The following is a 20,794-nucleotide window of genomic DNA, read 5'->3' on the forward strand; positions in this document are numbered from 1 at the left end:
AACTTGTTTCAATAATTCCTTCGTAACCTTTATACGCGCACCACAGTTACAAAAACATTAAAATTATTTTCAGTTTTTACTTGTTGTTGGTACTTTTGAATTTAATAAGCATTCAAGTTTTGACGCATTCTACAACGTACGCAATCGAAACGCTTTTGTAAAATTTTCTTTGTCGCACAAAATACTTTGTTTAAAACTGCGAATTAAAAAGTATTTTAAGTCATATTTTTTATTTGTTTGAATGTTTTAAACGTTGAGCTTAAAAAAACGCTGTAATAACAGTTTATTCAAAATTCGTGAACTTTTATAACAAAAATTTAAATACATTGTTTACCAAACGCTATTTAAAAATAACAAGGGGAATGAAAAAAATTTGTTCAAAAAATAAAAAAAATTACACTTTAAAAAATGTATTTGGTTTTTAACATGTAAAAATAGATATATAAAAATAAATATAAGTTTTTACAGCTGTTTGAGTTGAATTAAGATGAGGTGATGTAGTGACCAGGGTACTGGTCGCTGTGGTACTGTTCGCTGTTGTAGTACTGTTGGCTGTTGTGGTACTGTTGGCTGTTGTGGTACCTTTGGTGGTTCTGTTGGCTGTTATGGTACTGTTGGTACAGAGTGTTTTTTATTGGGCAACGGGTCAAAATTGCACGAAGATACTTTTGTACGAAGACAATTTTGCACCGAGGGTCAATTTTGCACGAATTAAAATTTTGCACGGAGGGTCGTTTTTGCACTAGAGTAAAAAAACAGAAAAATTATATATTAAAAAAAAAACAGAAAAAAACTAAAAGATAAATTAATAAAGAAACAAAACTAAAAAAAAGTTGCTGACCGAGGGTAAAGGTTAGCAGTAACAGTGAAAAAAAAAAAACTAATAAAAATTGTTATAAAAAGAAAAAAAAAAAAAAGAAAATAAATTAAGTAAAAAGAAAAAAAGCTACCGACCGAAGGTAAGGGTTAGGGGTAACAGTGATAGTAAAGAAAAGAAAAGCAAAAAAAAAATACTAAAAAAAAACTAATCCATGCGAAACTATCTCCATCCAAAGTTGTCTACTCGTGCAAAATTGACCCTTCGTACAAAAATTTCTTCGTGCAATTTTTTCTTTGTGCAATTTTTTTCCCTTGTGCAATTTGTAAGCTCGTGCAATTTTTCCAATGTGCAATTTTGTACGCTCGTGCATATTTGACAGCTACCCTGATTATTGTATGTTGCACAAACGCTGAACCATTTCTTCCTGTTAAAAAACCTTTTTTTTGTAAAAAAGACAAAAATCTATTAATCTTAACTTATACATTTTTTATAAAACTAGTTACTAAAATAGTTTATCAAGCTATTTTTAAAGTTTTGAAGGAAAGTTAAAGGCCGAAGAAGCAAAACGTTAACAACAAATTGTATGTTATCAACAAAGCTTTTTTAAATAAGCTCATCAGTATAATTGTTAATTCATACTTTTAGTATTTATCTATGCTTATGTATTAATGAGCCATTATTGAAATAAATTAATGAAATATATGTTGTTTGTTTTTATTAATTTTCAATAACAAATATTCATACTTGTTTGCAATATGTCTTTGATCTATGTTTTGTTTGTGTTTGGGTTAAATGATTACTTTTTAAAGTTTAAATTGTTTATTTTGGATTTATGGGAAACAAATATGTCAATTAAAATAATGACTGTCACAATAATTATAAATAAAAAACATATAAAGCTATTACGTATAAAGCGTTAAGAGATTCAAAAAAAAAAGTTGTGTAAAATTTTTCATCTAGTTTATTTCTGAGTCGTTAATAAATTTGCACATGGTGTTTTCAAATTTTACTTGTAAAACGTTTTCTAAAAAAAGTTTCTTGATAAAAATTAAGGTAAAAATTAATATAAAAGATCTTTTAAAATAAGTACCCTTTTAACAGCTGTAAACATTACAGATAATATGCTTAAATATAGATTGCTTAACTCAATTGAAACAGCTGTAAGAACTTATATTTATTTTTATACATCTATTTTTACATGTTAAATACTAAATACATATTTTGGAATAAACTTTTAGAATTTTTTGAAAAAATTTTTACACTCTCCGTGTTATTTTAAAATAGCGTTTGGTAAACAATCTATTTAAACTTGTGCTATAACAGTTCACGATTTTTTGAATAAACTGTTATTACAGTACTTTTTTAAGCTCAAACACTCAAACGTTACAAATAAAAAATATGACTTAAAATACTTTTTAATTCGCAGTTTTAAACAAAGTGTTTTGTGTGACAGAGAAAATTTTACAAAAGCGTTTCGATTGCGTACGTTGTAGAATGCGTCAAAATTCGAACGCTTATTAAATTTAAAATTACCAACAACAAGTAAAAACTGAAAATAATTTTAAATTTGTTGTAACTGTGATCAGTGTGTAAAGGTTACGGAGGAATTATTGAAACAATTTGTTTTGTCATCGTGTTTATCTTGCTAGTACTACAGATAGGTGGCTAAACTTATTAATTTGTTACTATATATATAGTTATGTACTAATATAATTATTAGGTTAACAAAAATATTAAAATAAACAACTTTTTTCTATATTTACAACAAAACACAGTCTGATTAATATAAAAACTTAAATTATTCTACTTTGTTGTTAGTTTTTATACTTTTTGTAACTTTAGGAAAGAAAAGTTTACTCACCTTAGAAAAAAAAATGTTTTTTTTTCTATACTCTTTATTAATATTATAAACTTGTATACTGATCCTTTAAAACTAGAGCATATTTTAGACTATCTTAAGAAAAAAATCTTTCAAATATAGTTTTTTTCAAAAACAAAATTATTAATCTATTTTAATCGTCTTATAAAAAAAAAAACACGAAAACCAATTAAATATTTTTTTCTTACTTTTTTTTATCTTCCGCGAGTTTTTATGTATAAATAGTTTGCTAAAAACATACATCTAGCTCTAATTGTTTAAATATGTAGAAAATAAGATAAAAAAATTTAATGTAAAGTAAAAAAAAATACTTATTCAAAACCTTCAGGAAAATATTTTTAACAATAAAACTTTTTTTAAATAGAACACTTTCAAAAAAAGTTCAAAATTATTAAACTATTACGTCGCAATTAAAAAAAATCAATTAAAAATCAATTAAAAATCATATTTTGCTGTTTATTACTTTTTCTTCCGCGAATATTATGTAAATAGAGTCTGCTGAGATTGCAGCTACGTCATAGAGCCGACGCAAATTACTTTCATACGTCACAGAGGCCTTATAAACTTATTTAGTGTCAATAAAGTAATTTACGTAAGTTTGTTCAGCACTTTTGAGTATTAAAGTTTGCTGCGATTCGAAAGTTAAAAAAGTTTTTATAAACGAGTTAATATAAAAAAATCGAGTAGTATTAATTTTTTAAAACTAAAGAACAAATAGTTTCTACAGTAGAAAATAAAAAATCTTAATTTTTTATGCAGCTTTGTGCAGCACTTTTGCCGTGGTTTGAGAGTTTAAGAACTTTGAACAAATTAAAAATAAATGTGAATATTATTACTTAGTTTGTACATAAAACATACAAAGTGTTGTTTAGAGTAGAAAAAATAACATTTTACTTTTTGTTCATTTTTTATCACAAGCGTTCAAAAGCATACTTATTATCGTGTGTATACTTGTTAAATGTTTTAGTGTTTAATAGATATTATGAAATACTTTTTTTCATAACTTAATAGACGACATAAGTAAATAACTTCTCAATGGAAACTATTTATAACTTAAAGCTTTCAGCCTTTATTGTTAAAACGAAAATTATTAAACGTTATAAAGTATATTTATAGTGTTATATGCATATGTGGATATAAAAGGTGCTAAATATTGAAATTTTTAGTTTATAAGTAAAAGTAAACTTAAATTATTTTTTTCAACAGCTCAAGAAAGCAATCAGCTGTCGAGCAAATCTAGTAACCACTTTTTCAATACTTCTAGGTTAGTATCGTACTTATTTACAAAAAACTTTTCATAATGTTTATAATAAACTTTTTATACTGTTTACTATTAAATAAAGTTTACTTAGTTATGCACAACTATTTTGAAGTTTTATTTAATTGCTTTATACTTATTTATTGTTGCATTACAATTTATTGGTTTTTCTTTGATCTCATATCATTGTTCAAGTAACACAAAAATAAAAACGTTTGTCTTTAAAATTTAATTCATTACAAAAAAAAAAACATTTACTTTCGTGACTTTTGCGTTGCAAATAGAAGAAATAACCTAATTTTAGCTTGCTTCATTAGATTTCACAAAATTTAGTTTATTAACCAAAACATAAAAACATTTATTTTTATACGCAAAAGCAAACAAAAAAAATTGATTTTTTTCTATTTTTAGCTTGTAACATTTGAGACACAATTAGTTCTTGAACTTGTTTACACTTTAAAATTTAATAAAAAAAAACGAACAAACACAAAAAAAAAACCTATATTTTCATTACTCTTGTGTAAGGTTCGCTCTACACTAAAGCAAAAGTTTAATGCTTCATTTGTTGAACAAAAAATAGTTTTATTTTTATTACTCAAAATCGAAAAGAAAACACAGAAAATTGATTTTTTTCTATTTTTAGCATGAAAATTTCTGGCGTACAATTAACACTTGAACTTGAGCGACACATTTGTTTCTGTCACACGTATTCATACGTCATAAAACACAATAAGATACAATTAGGTTTTTATTTGAATGTAATCGTAATTTTTACGTCAAACGTTTTGCATTAAAGATTGAATTAAACAAATCTAATTTATTTCTTTGAATAATTTAATAAATAAAAGTAAACTTGCTTGAACTGTTTTTCACTCTGTATAAGTAAAATTAATAATATCAATTTAAAAAAAGAACTTTTAAAAACTAATAAGACAAAAAACAACTTAATTTTACAATAGATACTACAACTAGAAATATTAAAAACTTTTAGCAATCAAATTGTTTTAAACCTCAAAACAAACATCTAGGATATTGTAAGAAAAGTTTTTAGTACGTAGAACAAAATAGTATATAATTTCAACATTTATCTAATAAGTTATAAAGTGTATTAAGTTTGTTTATATCATGCTTTTACTAAATATATTATTGATAATTTAATTCTACGTAATCACACATTTAGAGTTCTCGTATAGAAAGACCTTTAAAAGTAAAATACTTAAATACATTTGTTAATTTTACATGTTTAAATTTATTAGCTTTTATACACATTTGTTGTTAATTAAGACACACTACAATATGTTTAAATGCTTTTTTTTTGTAATACTAAGCCTTATGGTATATTCTACTATTTTATATCTATAAACACTTATTTTAAGTTATATTGAGTAACAATAAGGTTTAACTTGAAAATCGTATACACATATTTTCAACAATTTTTTTCAAATATTAGTTTTTTATGTCATGTTAGTTTAAAATTGTAATTTTAAATATGCGGGTTAATAACTTTAAAGAAAAACCTTATTTCTAAATAAAGTCCAGATTGTTAACAGCGAATATTATTTGTTACTTTTATGTTTGTTTTTTGTTTATTTTATTTGTTACTTATTTTAAGTTATATTGAGTAACAATAAGGTTTAACTTGAAAATCGTATACACATATTTTCAACAATTTTTTTCAAATATTAGTTTTTTATGTCATGTTAGTTTAAAATTGTAATTTTAAATATGCGGGTTAATAACTTTAAAGAAAAACCTTATTTCTAAATAAAGTCCAGATTGTTAACAGCGAATATTATTTGTTACTTTTATGTTTGTTTTTTGTTTATTTCTCATACATTTTTAACTCATGTGTATTATGGTTTTAGATTAGTTTCAAATATCTAGAAAAAAAATTTTCCAACTTTAAAAACTTATCAGTCCAGCTTGGATCTTGCAAATAAACGGCATCAAATATTTTTTTCTTTTGAATTGTTTTATTTTATGAACTCTTACATTTTTATTTTATTTGGTATATTATTTTAAAACCTCAGTTACAGATAAGTTATATTTTCTAATTAAAAAAATTCTTCAGCAGCAAATACACGATAGTTATTTATTTTGCTCTAAACTAAGTCGACATGTTATACTATTTATTAATTTTTTAATTTTAATTTTCAAAACTACTTCAGCCCAGCAGGTAGCCAGCAGATATACGAAAGCAAACCTTCAACACCGAAGACCCCGAGAAGCAACAAGTTCGGGGCGGTCATGAGCAAATCAATGAGTAAACTGAAGAAGAAAGCGACTAATATATTCAGGTAATTATTTTTATACAAGGTATAAAGTTCTGAATATTATGCAGACTTTTTAATTTATTTTGTTTCACGAGCAAATTGAGAAAGAAAGCGACTAATATATTCGGGTGACTAGTTTGTAGACATAAATGTATTACCTTCTATGTATATCATTATTATTATATTTATATATATATAACAAACATTTAGGTCTCTTAGTTACATTTAACAAAAAAAAATCAGGTAAAAACTTAGTTTTAGGTACCTAGTTCAAAGTATTGCGCATTTTTAATTTATCTTATTTTATGAGCAAATTGAAGAAGAAAATAAATTAGTATGTAGCCATTATCGAAGTAAACATATTCAAACACAAAACTTTGTTTTGTAAAAAATATAGTTCAACATAATAAGTACTTTCAAACAACTCTAAAATAAAACAAGTAAAGTAGAAATATTAGTTAGATGTCAATTTAGATATTTTTTAATAAAAAATAAAAACATTCAGGTACAGGCCTAAGTTTTAGATGTCAATTTAGATATTATTTTAATTAACATTAAAAACATTCAGGTACAAACCATAGTTTTAGATCTCAATTTAAATATTTTTTTATTGAAAATAAAAACATTCAGACACAAACCATAGTTTTAGATGTCAGTTTAAATAATTCTTTAATTAAAAATAAAAACATTCAGGTACAAACCTTAGTTTTAGATGTCAATTTAAACATTTTTGTAATTAAAAATAAAAACAATCAGGTACAAACCATAGTTTTAGTTGTCAATTTAAACATTTTTGTAATTAAAAATAAAAATATTCAGGTATAAACCTTAGTTTTAGATTTAAGTTTTAATATTTTTTTAGTTACAAATAAAAACATTCAGGTACAAACCTTAGCTTTAAATGTCAATTTAGATATTTTTTTAATTAAAAATAAAAACATTCAGGTACAAACCATAGTTTTAGATGCTTATTTAAATTTATTTCTAATTAAAAATAAAAACATTCAGGTACAAAACGGATAAAAACGCGGGAAGCGACACCACCTCGATCTCTTCAGGTTTGTTTATTTTATTTAAAAGAGATTTTTTTTTAATTGTTCAATTAAAATTATTTGTTAATTTATTTTAAATATTTGTAGGTTAATTTTTTTTACTAAAAACTTATTGCAATATAATTTATAATTACTTTCACATAAAATGTTTATCAAAATACTTAAACTAATTTGTTTTAGTAACTCTACCTCTTAACGATAGTTGCATACAAAAGTAAACTAAAACTAAGATGATATAAAATAAGTATTACAAGTTTGTTTTTGATGTATACAAACAAGTTTCAAACACCACAGCATTAAAATTGAAACTTTTTATACTCAAAAAATTTTATACTCTAAATGTCATTTGTATTTTGTTTATTTTAATGTCGCAAATCGTGAACACATTTTTATTTTTAGAAATTTTACGTGCACAAAATATCAATCAAACTGAAACTTACGTGCATAGACTTGTAACATAAGATTACAAACTTTTTTTAATTTATAATGTCAAGTTCTACTTACTTTCGTGATTAGGATTTGTAAAATGTTCAACACTAATACAGTTTGGTAAGCATTCCTGTAATTTTTAGTTTTTACGCTTTTAGATAGTTTAAACAAATTAAAAGCTTATTATTATTTTTTTGTTCACAGTTAAAACACCATACAGCAAACTATATTATCTTTGTTATACTAGTATCGATTAAAAAAAAACAGTTTATTTTAAGGGTTTTTTAATTTTTCAGATTAGTACTACGCCTAAAATATTATAAAGTCTAAGCTGCTTATTTTATTTTTAAACATCAAAAAATTGAGTTTTACAAGCACCCAGACTTTTTTATTAATAATTCTAAATAATTTATATATGTAAAAAGCTTAAAAAAATCATTGGTAATAAAAATACGAAGATATACGACCGCTACTTTTGTAAAAACTGCTTCGTGAATAATAGATGGCAAGAAAAAGAAAAAAAAGTTTATTTTATCTAAAACAGATACACATGTGTTAAAGCAGTTTTATAAGTGTACGTTTCTATTATAAATTTAATTTAAGAACGTATTAATTTTTGAAGAAAATTAAGTTAAATGTTGAAAATATGATTAATATGTACATATGAAGATTATTGCTAAGTAGATGCTAGAAAACTTTATCTAAAATATGCATGCGTGGACATATTAAACCTTCAAAAGTGTTTGAATGATGTTTTAATGAGTGAAAACTTAACTTCTGATTAGCTTTTATTTCAAAATATTAAAATAAGTTTTCATCAAGTAAGTAGAAGATGCAAGTTATTTTTATTGTTAAAAAAATATATGCGGAAATATTAAACCTTCAAAAGTGTTATAAGGAGTTTTAAAGTTAAAAGTTTTTTTCAAAAACTTGATTATGATCAGGCTAACTTTTGACGATCTGAAATAAGTGTTAATAAATCATTAATAAGTTTATGCACTATAATATTGGATTGTATTTGGATTTACTATATTATATTGGATCATTACAATATTTTATTAAATCCACGCACAAACTTATGGTGTTGTAAAACCTATAAAAGTCTTAAAAGGGAGTTTTTATTAGTAACGTTTTTTATCAGAAATTTTATTTAAGATCAGGTTAAGTTTCAAAGAATTAAAATGCTTTTTTTTTGCAAGTCAATATCAGATCAATCAGTTACGATAATAATTGAAAACAAATTATAATTAAAGTATTCAAACAGCACTATAGGGAGTTTTAATTTCAAGTAAAAATTCCGTTAAAGATCAAGTTTAGGCTTCGCTATTATGTTGATAACTAAAAAAGAGAATAAAATTCCGTGAAATTAATTTAATGATTTATTTTGATGATTAAGAGTTTCAAGAAATATATTGGGTACCCAAAGAAAGGCTATCTTTAAATTAGTTTGATTTATATTACAAAATTACTTTACTGTTTATTTGAAGTTATTATTGTAGATTTATAGTTTAATTTTTAAATTTTAAGTAATCTATGTTTTAAGAAGATTTCTAGTAACTTTTAACTGAATTTAAAATTGTTATACAAAAACTTTGTTTAAACTTGTGTTTTACTTTTTTATGATATAAGTTTTGTTGTTATAAGTTCATATTTTTATTTTAGAAGTGCTTTTAATCACTGTAACCGATTTTACAAAGTTTAATGTAAAAAAAAACATACACTTTTAGAAAAATTTAAATTTAATTTTTCTTCATATTTTTTTAAAGTAGATCTTCCTGATACCATATATAGTAACATTAAGATGCAAGCCACAAAATATTTTAGTCAAACGTGTTTTTTCTTAATACCAAGTTTTAATTAAGTTTAGAATGTTGGATATTTTTATTGGTTCACTTAGTTTTAAGCATCTCGAGTATTCACGACAAGTCATCAGGAAAAATTAAAAATTTTTTTGTTTGTTTACTTGAGATATCAAAATAAAAAATAAAAATCTACAAGTATAGTTTAAAAGTATCGAATTTGTTTTTATTTTAAAATTCTTTTATTTGCTTTGCTTCGTTTTAAATATTTAGGGTATTTGCAACACATGATATTTGATCAGAGTTAGATTTAAGTAAACGGTTAATGTATGAGTATAAAAAAATGTTTTAATACATTATTATCTACCTTATTATTTTTTAAAATATATTTTAAATTCTAGATGTATAACAAGAACCTAAAAGTATGATTTAAAAGTATTAAGTTTAGTTTAATTGAAAATTCTTTTATTTGCTTCGTTTCATTTGATATATTCAGAGTATTTACCAAATATGAATGATAATAGATGAGTTCAAATGAACTTAAGATTAAATAAATAATAACTTTAAACACTGTTATCTATCTCTTTACTTGTTTAAGTATCATATCTATTTAAGCTCTATTAGTAAAAACGCTTATTTATGGACATAAAAGTATTATGTTTATTTTCATTAGAAATATTTTCATTTGCTTCATTTGATTTCAAATATTCTGTTTATTCTTGAAATGCGATACATAATAGACGGATTTTAATGTGAGAACACTTATAATGATTACAGATTTTGTTTTATTTTTGTTCAGTATTTTCTTTAATTATCGTACATATAAATTAAAAACATATACAGTTACTAATCTTGAAACTTTTTTTTTTGTGTTATGTGTCGAATTGTACATATTTTTGTGGCTGAATTAGTATGTTATGTAAACTGAATACCTGAGTTCTTAGTAAAACTGTTGCTAAATTTAAACTGATTGCATTGGAAATTCTGAAAAAAAATGTTTAATTTAATTCATAAAAGTAATTTCTATGTTCAATAAACGCAAAATAAAACTAAGTAGCGATAACTAAACAAGCTTGTTATTTAAAAACATTTTATAATGGATGTTTCAAACTTGTTTAACATTAAAAGTTTGTATCACTTTATTTCACGTTGCCAATTTTTTTGCAAATTAAAATACCATGCAATTTCAGCACAATAAGTAATTAGCTTTAGCTACTTAGTACTTTTATTTTAGTTAAAATTAATTACATATTTTATTTACAACGAAAAGTGAAACTCAGAGCTATAAAATCTAAAATATTAAAGTAAACTGTTGTACTGTTTCAAGAAATCTACTGATAGCACTATTTGTGGTCAGAAAAAATGTTTTTTTTATAATGCTTAGAAAGAACTTCTTCATCAAAGTTCTTGCTAAAGTACTGACTTTTATTGAAAACAAATATTCATACTGTATGAACTTCGCAGCACATTTTTAATAACATTCTTCTGATAAACATTTTATTTTTAATTTTATATATATCTTCATTTGTACTGATTGTTCATATTTTTTAAATGTTTAAAATTTAAAGTACGAACTGAAATAACAAATTTACATTTTACTGATAACAATTCTTGCTAAGACAACTTTTACGTTATAAAATAGATTCCATTAAACTAATTAGTTTTATTATTTATACAGGCATTATTTTTTACTAGTATAATAATTATGCAATAAGATTAGCTGTACTACATACTATACAGATTATATTTCATTTCAAGATACAAATTCTGCTGTAAAATCAAATATGTAAAATAAATTAGTAGTACGAATTAACAATAGTAAATTATTTTATACAGGTAGTATATCGTATCAAGATAATAATTATTCTACAAATTTAAATATATTGAATAAACTATTTATTACAGACTGTATATCATACCAAGATAACAATTTTGCAATTTAAGAACTATATTTTATCTATTTTTATTATTTTTATACAAACAGTATTTCACACAAAGTAAATAGTTATGCAATAAAAATATTTTGAGTGTTCAAGACATAATATAAATGAGAGATGATTTTTAAGTGAGAACACTTATACTGATTACAGATTTTGTTTTATTATTTTTAGTTCAGCATCTTGTTTAATTATCATATATATAAAATTCAAAAACACATACAGTTACTAATTTTAATTTTTTTTTGTGTTTTGTGGCGATTCGTACATATTTTTGTGGCTGGATTAGTATGTTATGTAAACTGTATACTTAAGTTTCTATTTTCTAAGTAGCACTATTCTGATAAACATTTTTTTAAAAATTCTATATAAATTTTTGTTTGCTATAAATGTTTTAAATCAAAAGTCGGTTTGAAATAAGAAATTTATATTTTACTGATAACAGTTCATACTACGATAATTTTTACGATATAAAATCGACTACATAAAGCAAATTAGTATCAAGAATTAGTACAATAAATTAATTTTACTTAATAGTTTCCCATACTAGTAAAATATATATTCAATAAAACTAACTATACTAAGCATTTAATAGTACTAATTAACAAAAGTAAGTTACTTTTATACAGAAGGTATTTCATATTAAGATAATATTTGTGAAACAAATCAATTACAGTAAATTAAACATCTTTACTACTTATTACAGATAGTATTTCATAACAGGATAATAATTATGCAATAAAATTAACTTTACTAAATTAAATATTTTAAATCAGATAGTACTATCTACCAGAACAATAGATATGCAATATAATCAACTATACTAAATTGATTCTTTTTATTATTTATTAAAGATTATATTTTATTTCAAGATAAAAAATATGTTGTAAAATCAACTAAATTAAACAAATTAGTAGTACGAACTCACAATAGTAAATTATTTTATACAGGTAGCATATCGTATCAAGATAATGTATGTGCAAAAAACTCAACTATGATACATAAATTATTTATTTCAGACTTAGTATTTAATACCAAGATAATAGTTATGCAATTAAAATATTTAAAGTGTTAAAGACATAATATAAACGAGAGATGATTTTTAATGTGAGATACTTATACTGATTACAGATTTTGTTTTATTTTTAGTTAAGCATCTTGTTTGATTATCATATATATAAAATACAAAAACACATAAAGTTACTAATTTTGAAACATTTTGTTTTGTGTCGAATGGTACATATTTTTGTGGCTGGATTAGTATGTTATGTAAACTGTATACTTGAGTTTCTAGTAAAAATTTTGCTATATGTATCATTTGGTTGCATAAAGCATTTTAAGTTGCAATGTTTAATTCATTAAAAAATGGTTTATATGCTAAATAAACGTAAAATAACAATCAGTATCGATGATTAAACTTGCTTATTATTTAATTTTTTTTATGAACATTATAAACTTGCTTAACATTAAAATTTTTGTATCATTTTATTCAATGTAAACACGCTGTAAAGTTTTACCAAATTAAAAAAATCATATACTTTCAACAAAATAAGTAATTGAATTTAACTACTCAGTACTGTTTTTGATTAAAAATAGTTGTACACTTTATTTAATTCTAAAAGTAAAATTAAGACCTATGAAATTTTACTCACTAAATTAAACTGTTGTACTATTTCAAAAAAAAAAAAAACTACTGATAGCCTTTTTTAAAAAAGAAAAACAACGCTTTTTTATAAGGCTAAAAAAGCAATTTTTCACCAAAGTTATAGCTAAAGAACGGGCATATATTGATAACAATTTTTTATATAGACACAATTTCATACCATAAGAACTTAGCAGAACTTTTTTTAATAACATTCTTCTGATTTTACTTTTTTAAATTTATATAATTCATTGTTTGCTTAATATGTTATAAGTGTTTTAAATTGAATTGAATTGAAATAACAAATTTACATTCTACTGAATAAAGTTCATACTAAGATAATTTTTACGATATAAAATCGAATACATTAAGCAAATTAGTAGCAAGAATTAACTTACTAAACTATTATTACTTTATAGTTTTCCATACTAGCAAAATAGATGTTCAGTAAAAATTAATTAATCTAATTATACTAAACAGTATAGTAGTAGAAACTAACAAAAGTAAATTACTTTTATACAGATAGTTTTTTATATCAAGGTAATATTTATACGTTAAAACTCAACTATATCAAGTTAATTACTTTTATTACTTTTTAAACAGATTCTTTTCCATATTAAGATAAAAATTACATGATAAAATCAACTTTATTTTAATTGTTTTTTTATTATTCATTACACATAGTATTTAATTTCAGGTTAATAATTATACGATAAACTCAACTATACTAAATTAATTATTTTTATTACTTTTTAAACAGATTCTATTTCATGCCAAGATAAAAATTACGCGATAAAATCAACACCTTCACTACATGAACATCAACATCATCAGATGAGAAGCAGGTATAAATATATTTAAATATTATAGACATAATTGATCATTAATCTTATTTTGAATAATTTTAGTGTTTACAACTATAAATACTGAAGTTATTTTTAACACTTTTGGTAAATGAGAAGCTGGTATGAATACATTTAACTGTTCTAAACACTATTGATCATTAAAATTATGTTGAATAATTTTAGTGTTTACAAGTACAAATACTGAAGTTATTTTTAACACTTTTGGTAAATGAGAAGCTGGTATGAATATATTTAAATATTAATAACATTATTGATCACTAGCTTTATGGTTAGTATTATTAGTGTTTATTATACATATACATATATGATTTATTAGTAAAATGCAATTTTAAAAAATACTAGAACATATGTTTCATAAAGCTAAATGCTTTAATCAATTATGCAACAATATTAAATAATTTAAAAGCCCTTCAAGTGGACTCTGTAGAAAGTGATTTATTTTAAACAATCACCTTATTTTCTATATATATTTATAATACAAAAAAACAACTAATTTTCGAATCGTTTACTTAGTTTCAATGTTTAGCACATATCTTCAGAACGAAATAAAGTACAAAGCAAAATTATTAAAAAATCACACAAAAAACACATTGTGACGTTTCAAATAAAATTGAATAATTTTAGTTAGCCTTATCTAAAAACAATTTAGGTACAAGTCAACTTATTTTTTATTGTTTGTTCTAGTTTTTAGTCTTCTTTCATTGTTATTAAATAGTGGTTTTTGTTCTTTTAAAATACCTGTTTGTACATATATATGTATAATTTAACAAAAAAATAAGATTTCAAAAATTCCAATACAAAGATTCTCTTTAATCTTCAGCTGGTTTAATCAAAAATAAAAAGCACTTTGGTAAACATATATGCAAAAGTTACACAAAAAACAATATGACGTAATACATAAACATTGTACATCACAAATATTCGATGCAAAAAATGATCATCCATCTGACCAAGCAAACAAGTAATATTCACAAAAACCACACATGATCCCACGCGACAACAAAAACATTTAAAACAACAAAATGCTTAAATCAAATAATTCATTTTTCCAGGATACCGTCGACGCCCGCAAACTTCCAGCACCCCCGCAACAAGCGCCACCACGTGGTGTACCCCAACTCCTCCGAGGTGGGGAGAAAGACCTACCCGTACGGCTCCAACGCCTTCGCTAGCGTGACGTCATCGCCCGCCACCCCGCGTCACCGCGACGTCATAAAGAAAGACGATTTCGCCTTCTACCCGGCTTCTTACAAGAGTGACGTCACGAAAGCTGAGAACGACGTCGGCAACGGCGACGGTGACGGTGACGTCATAAGCAGCAACAAGACGCTGACTCCGGTCAACTCCGTGCGGAAAAGCGAGGACACTCTCAGAAACGACACTCTAAAGAGCGAGGATGTTCGGAAAGTCGAGGACGAGGATGAAAGCGAAGAGGCGGGAAGCGAGAAAAAAGAAGAAGAAGAGAAGAAAGAAGAGCTTATTTCCGGGGTGAGTGTCAGTTGACATCATGTAAATTTATCAAAAAAAAATTTAAAACTAGTTTAACAAAAAATCCGGCGAAAGTCTGCAGAGCTGAAGCCTGGATTTTCGGATAAACGGTTGCTTCATGTGAAAGCATGATAAACCGTTTGTAGCTTGAAGGCTGCAAGTCTTTCGGTTGTGATCGACTGACGAGTCCTAATAAGGACGAGTAAGGTCTACCGAAGCTTGTGGTCCGATAATCGAGTTGGTGTGACCATTTTGTTAAAACTAGTTGTTATGAGTACTTTTTTGACCTGAGTTAGTTATATATCCAGTTAAATTATTATTACGCAAAATACTTAAATTTAATTCTTTTTCTATTTTTGATTGAGTTAGTTGACATAAGAGTTTTCAACATAAACACACAGCTAAACAAATGAAAGAACTCAAAATTACACTATTAGTTACACTAAACGAAATTATAATAAAGTAAATAATCATTGTTCACATATGGGGTGATTATTAGTTAGTCGATAAGATAAATATGTTTGTACAACAAAAGTTATATGTATTCTTTAAAAAAAAATTTGTTAATACTTATATTATGGTCTATGTTTTTTGACCACTGAACATTAAAATATTCTTATTAAGTATTCTACTTTTGTTAAAATGTTTGTCTTTCTGACAAAAACTGAACAACTAACTAAATAAAAAAACTCAAAACTACATTTTTAGTAGCACTACAAATTACTATGAATAACAAAAAAGTCTTCGCGTGTGAGGTGGGCTGGGTGTTATTCAAAATTCGTGTAAAAAAAAATCGTTCTTTTTAGAAGTTCTGGGCCATAATTTTTTGTGAAAATAATACTATTTTTGACATTAAAGTGTACTTTACTGTTTTAACAATTAAAATTACAAAGTTATTTAGTCAAAAGACTTGTTTTTTATAATAACTTTTAATTGTTGGAATAATTAATAAAAACAAGACGATCTAACCAGCAAAAACGTTCGAGTAAATATACACTTCTTTTAATTAATAAGCTATTAGAAAGAATGCAGCATAATTTTATCCATGTTTCAAATGCTTACAAAAATAAACAGAGACTAGTATACTTATAAATAACCAAACTAAACAATTGAGATATTTTAGTAACGTTAGTGTTTTTACAAAAGAATAGTTTTGATTAAAATAAAACACAATTTTTTGAAGTTTGGTACATGTTTAAAAATTTGAGTAAAATTTATTTAATTAAAAACGCTTAAAAATCAACAAAAAGCCACACTTTAAAATTCTTCTACGGTTAAGTTTAATTCATGTTATGGTCAACTTTTCTTCTGTAGAATTTTCCTGAAACAAAAAACTAAAAAAAAGTAGAGTGACAGAAAAATATGTTGATAAGACAAATAACTTTTATGTTCACACAAAACATAAGAATTCTCATTAAAACATTAAGAAACCAGGAGTGAAAACCGAAAATCAATACTTTTTTTTCTAGTAATAAAACACTGAACTTTCGTGCTCTGTCCTTTGTTTTAAGCTGCTAATTATAAGTGACATTTTTGTTTAATGTACAAGTTTTTTAATAGCTACATTTCTTGAAATTTAAATACCAAAAACAGATCAAAAGTCAACTAAAATTATTTTGAAAAAAAAAACACTTTTAATATCGTTTCTGGGAAAAATAGTTTCTTAAGACTGGTAATCATCAAGCTAGTTTTTGAAATGAGGTATTAGTTTATTTTAAATTTGTTTAATACAAGATGTAAAACTCTTTAACCTTATCATATAAGACAAAATATTATACTTAAATAAATGTTTGTTTAATAACGTATGTTGCTATAAATACATTTTTATAGGTTAATAAACTTTGCCCAACTTAAAGTTAAAAGTGCTTTAAAATAACTTTATGTTAGGTACTTATTTTCAATTTTTTTTTGGTACAAATTAAATATAAAAATATAATAAACACTAAAATTAATAGTTAAATTATAAAATTATTTTTTTGTAGAGTAAACAAGTTTTATAAATATCAATTGTAATAGAAAATTGATAACGGTATAAACCGACCACTTAATTTTTAGCTTTTTTAAAGAGATAAATATAGCTTAACTATTTGGGATGTATATATGTTTTTAAAATTTTCTTTTTGTATTTTAATAAGTAAAAGTGATTAATATAATTTACAAACTCCAATGGTTAATTAAAATACTTGAAGTTCGTTCTTTAGTATTTTAAAGTTGGCTAAGCTTATTAAGTAACTTAAATACTTTGAAGAACAATAAAAAAATGTAAATACTATTATATATTCTTACAATACGTTTAATTTAAGTTTAATCAAACGAAACCAAATTTAATAAACTATCTAATAATCATAAAATTTTCTAATGCTAACTCAATAAAATAAAAAGATTTATATAAAACAGAATTTAAAGTTTTGTGATAATTCCCTTTAATTAAGAAAATTGTAAATGTTCTAATAAGAAAATTTAAAAGATATATGTATATGTTTAAAAACTTTCTGATATTTGACTTAATATTGTAATCAAACATGCATATTACATTATTGATAACTATGATAAAATAAGATTTATATACAATCTAGTGGGAAGCTGTCAAATTTGCACGAGGGGAGACTTATGCACGAGCAGACAATTTTGCACGGTAGAATTTTTTAAAAAAATTATTTTGTAATTTTTTTTACTATCTATGTTACCCCTAACCCTTACACTCGGTCAGCAATTTTTTATTCTTTTTGTTTTTTAATTAATTTGATTTAATTTTTTTCTGTTTTTTTATTTACTTTCGTGCAAAATTGTAACTCGTGCTAATTTGACCCTTAGTGCAAAATTGTCTTCGTACATTTTTGTCCCCTCGTGCATTTTTTTCCCTTCGTGCAATTTTTTCCCCTCGTGCAATTTTGTGCTCTCGTGCAATTTAGACCCGTTCCCCAGTCTAGTATGTAATTCCTCTATTAAACTTTTATAGTATTTTAAAGGGATATTGCACACACTTTAGAAAAAATAAAAATAATTTTTTCTAGCATTCTACAACAGACAACATAGAACGGAGATTATGATGTATTTCTTATCGCATCAGTTTTAATAGTATACAAATATATATAAACTAATTAAACAATTACGTTAGATAAGTATGTAACTTTAATAAATACACAGACAATAATTTAAAAAAATATATGCTTACAATTTTATAAAACTTACTAAATATAAAAATACTAATAAAGAAACAGAAAACTGAAGAGTTTCCGTTTTTATTAATGTAATAAAAATTATTTATAATAACAAGTAAGTTATTTAAATTAAAAACAAATAATCAAACAGACGACATCTAACGAAGACTGGGAAGTTCCCTTCACCGAATTAATTCTGAACAAACCGCTGAAGAAGGGCAGAGTGGGGGAAATGTACAGGGGGAGCTGGCATGGGGAGGTTGTTGTCAGGGTGATCAAAAGTAGTAAGAAGGATGTTGTTGAAGAATTCAAAAAAGAAGTTCGTTTGTTTTTATAAGTTCTAAAGTAAGTTATTAATTTTGTTTTTATTATTAATGTTTTAAAATTATTGTTTTTTTAGTTTTATTATAGTTTCATCATAAAAAGTAGTATCAAGGAAATAAGATCATATGCTTGTTATATTAGACTATTTATTTGAAGAAGTTTGTTTGTTTCAATAGACTTTTTGTAAACTTCATGACTTGTACATGCAAGTACTTCACTTAAAAAGGGATGAACCTTTAAGGGCGTATTCAAAAGTTATCTTCAAAATTTCATTCTCAAGTACTCTGCACATAGTATATACACCTGTATATACTATATCCCTATCACCTATATATACAAAATACCTTTAAAAACTTTTTAAAAAGTATATTTTCTGCAACTATAGTTAAACACAAATGTGGAAAACAAGAAATAATTTGTTATAATAAAGTAAGCTTTACAAAAACTTGTTCTATCACAATTTATTACTTCTTTTGTTCACAAAAAGTCTTTGCCACCCTAAGTAAAAAATTAAGAGCTGAATTAAAACATTTTAAACCATTAAAAGATTAATTAAACTTTAATTAAACATAACAGATTAATATTACGTATATGTATTAACACATATTAAAGACTTTAACCTGATTAAATGCAACAGATGAACATTTACAAGAAAACTCGCCATGAGAACATCGAGTTGTACATGGCGTCCTGCATCGACCCTCCCAAGTTCGCCATCGTCACCACTTACTGCAAAACGAGTCTCTATGACGTCATAAGGGACAGGAACGACAGCAGCTGGATGGGAGACAAGAGCTCCATCGCCCAGCAGATCGCAAATGTTAGATTTGTTAATATATATTTATACTATTTAAAGTATTTGGTAGTAGGAGCTACATCGCAAGTGATTGCTAATGTTAGGTTTGGTGTTATTTAATTTGAGGTTACTTAACTAAACTTTCCTATGAGGGGTTTAAGTCTGTAATAATGCAGGTTGGTAATGTAAGCCCAATTTTTACTAAAAAAAAAACAAGTTTCAATACAAACTTTTTGTTAACTGATAACAGTGAAATTCAAGTTTTTACCAGAAATGCAGGTAAAATATTAGTAAAATTACAAAGTACAAGTAAAATTGTATTTTAAAGAAAGACGTTGCGTTGCAAATAATACTCATACTTTGTTTGATTTAACAATCAATAAAGTCGCAAAACTCAAAACTTCAATCGTGTGTGATCATAAGACACAACATTTCAGCGTTGTATATTAAGAGAAAATGGGGAATTTATATTTTATTTATATATTAACAGGGAATGGGGTATCTTCATTCGAAGAACAGTTTTAACGATTCATATTAACAGGGAATGGGGTATCTCCATTCGAAGAACATCGTCCACAAGGACCTGAAGTCCAAGAACGTTTTTTTCGACGGCAAAAATTACGTCATCACCGATTTCGGTCTGATGGGGATCCGTGCCATGTGTGGGAGCAACGAAAGGTTTTTATTTTAATATTTTTAGTTATATTATATATACTCATTTATTTCATTGATGGGAACATGTAGAAGTATTAAGAAGTTTTTATTATTTAATAATTTTAGTTATACTATATAAATAAATATTTATTATTCTTAGTTGTTTAATATTAGTAAAACTTTATAAATTTTTATATTATATTGCTAGGAATCCGTTCAATGTGTGGTAACTAAATTTTCTCTTACCACACATTGAACGGATTTTTTTGAACACAATGAATCTAAACTGTTACATACTGATAAAAAAGTATCAAATATTGGGAGTGCAAACTTCGAACTTGAGTGTTATCCGTATCAAGCTCACGATAAACTATAAATTAATAAAACATACAATAATTGTTCGATTAAATAATTAA

At 24.7% G+C, this 20,794-nt stretch overlaps 1 protein-coding gene across 1 annotated transcript in view; it reads left to right on the forward strand.

The window, feature by feature from the left end:
* LOC145838117 (uncharacterized) overlaps window positions 1-18,941 on the forward strand; it is a 29,803-nt gene extending 10,862 nt beyond the window's left edge. The window contains exons 9-14 of the mRNA XM_082945662.1: window positions 3,906-3,963; window positions 6,126-6,254; window positions 7,239-7,288; window positions 13,850-13,934; window positions 15,008-15,443; window positions 18,756-18,941. Of these exons, the coding sequence (XP_082801788.1) occupies window positions 3,906-3,963; window positions 6,126-6,254; window positions 7,239-7,288; window positions 13,850-13,934; window positions 15,008-15,443; window positions 18,756-18,941 (944 nt within the window). The remainder of the gene's footprint in view (window positions 1-3,905; window positions 3,964-6,125; window positions 6,255-7,238; window positions 7,289-13,849; window positions 13,935-15,007; window positions 15,444-18,755) is intronic.
* The last annotated feature ends 1,853 nt before the right edge of the window (window positions 18,942-20,794 follow it).

The sequence above is a fragment of the Thalia democratica genome, chromosome 6 (genome assembly GCF_965202585.1).
Source record: "Thalia democratica chromosome 6, ktThaDemo2.hap1.1, whole genome shotgun sequence".
NCBI classification, from domain to species: domain Eukaryota; kingdom Metazoa; phylum Chordata; class Thaliacea; order Salpida; family Salpidae; genus Thalia; species Thalia democratica.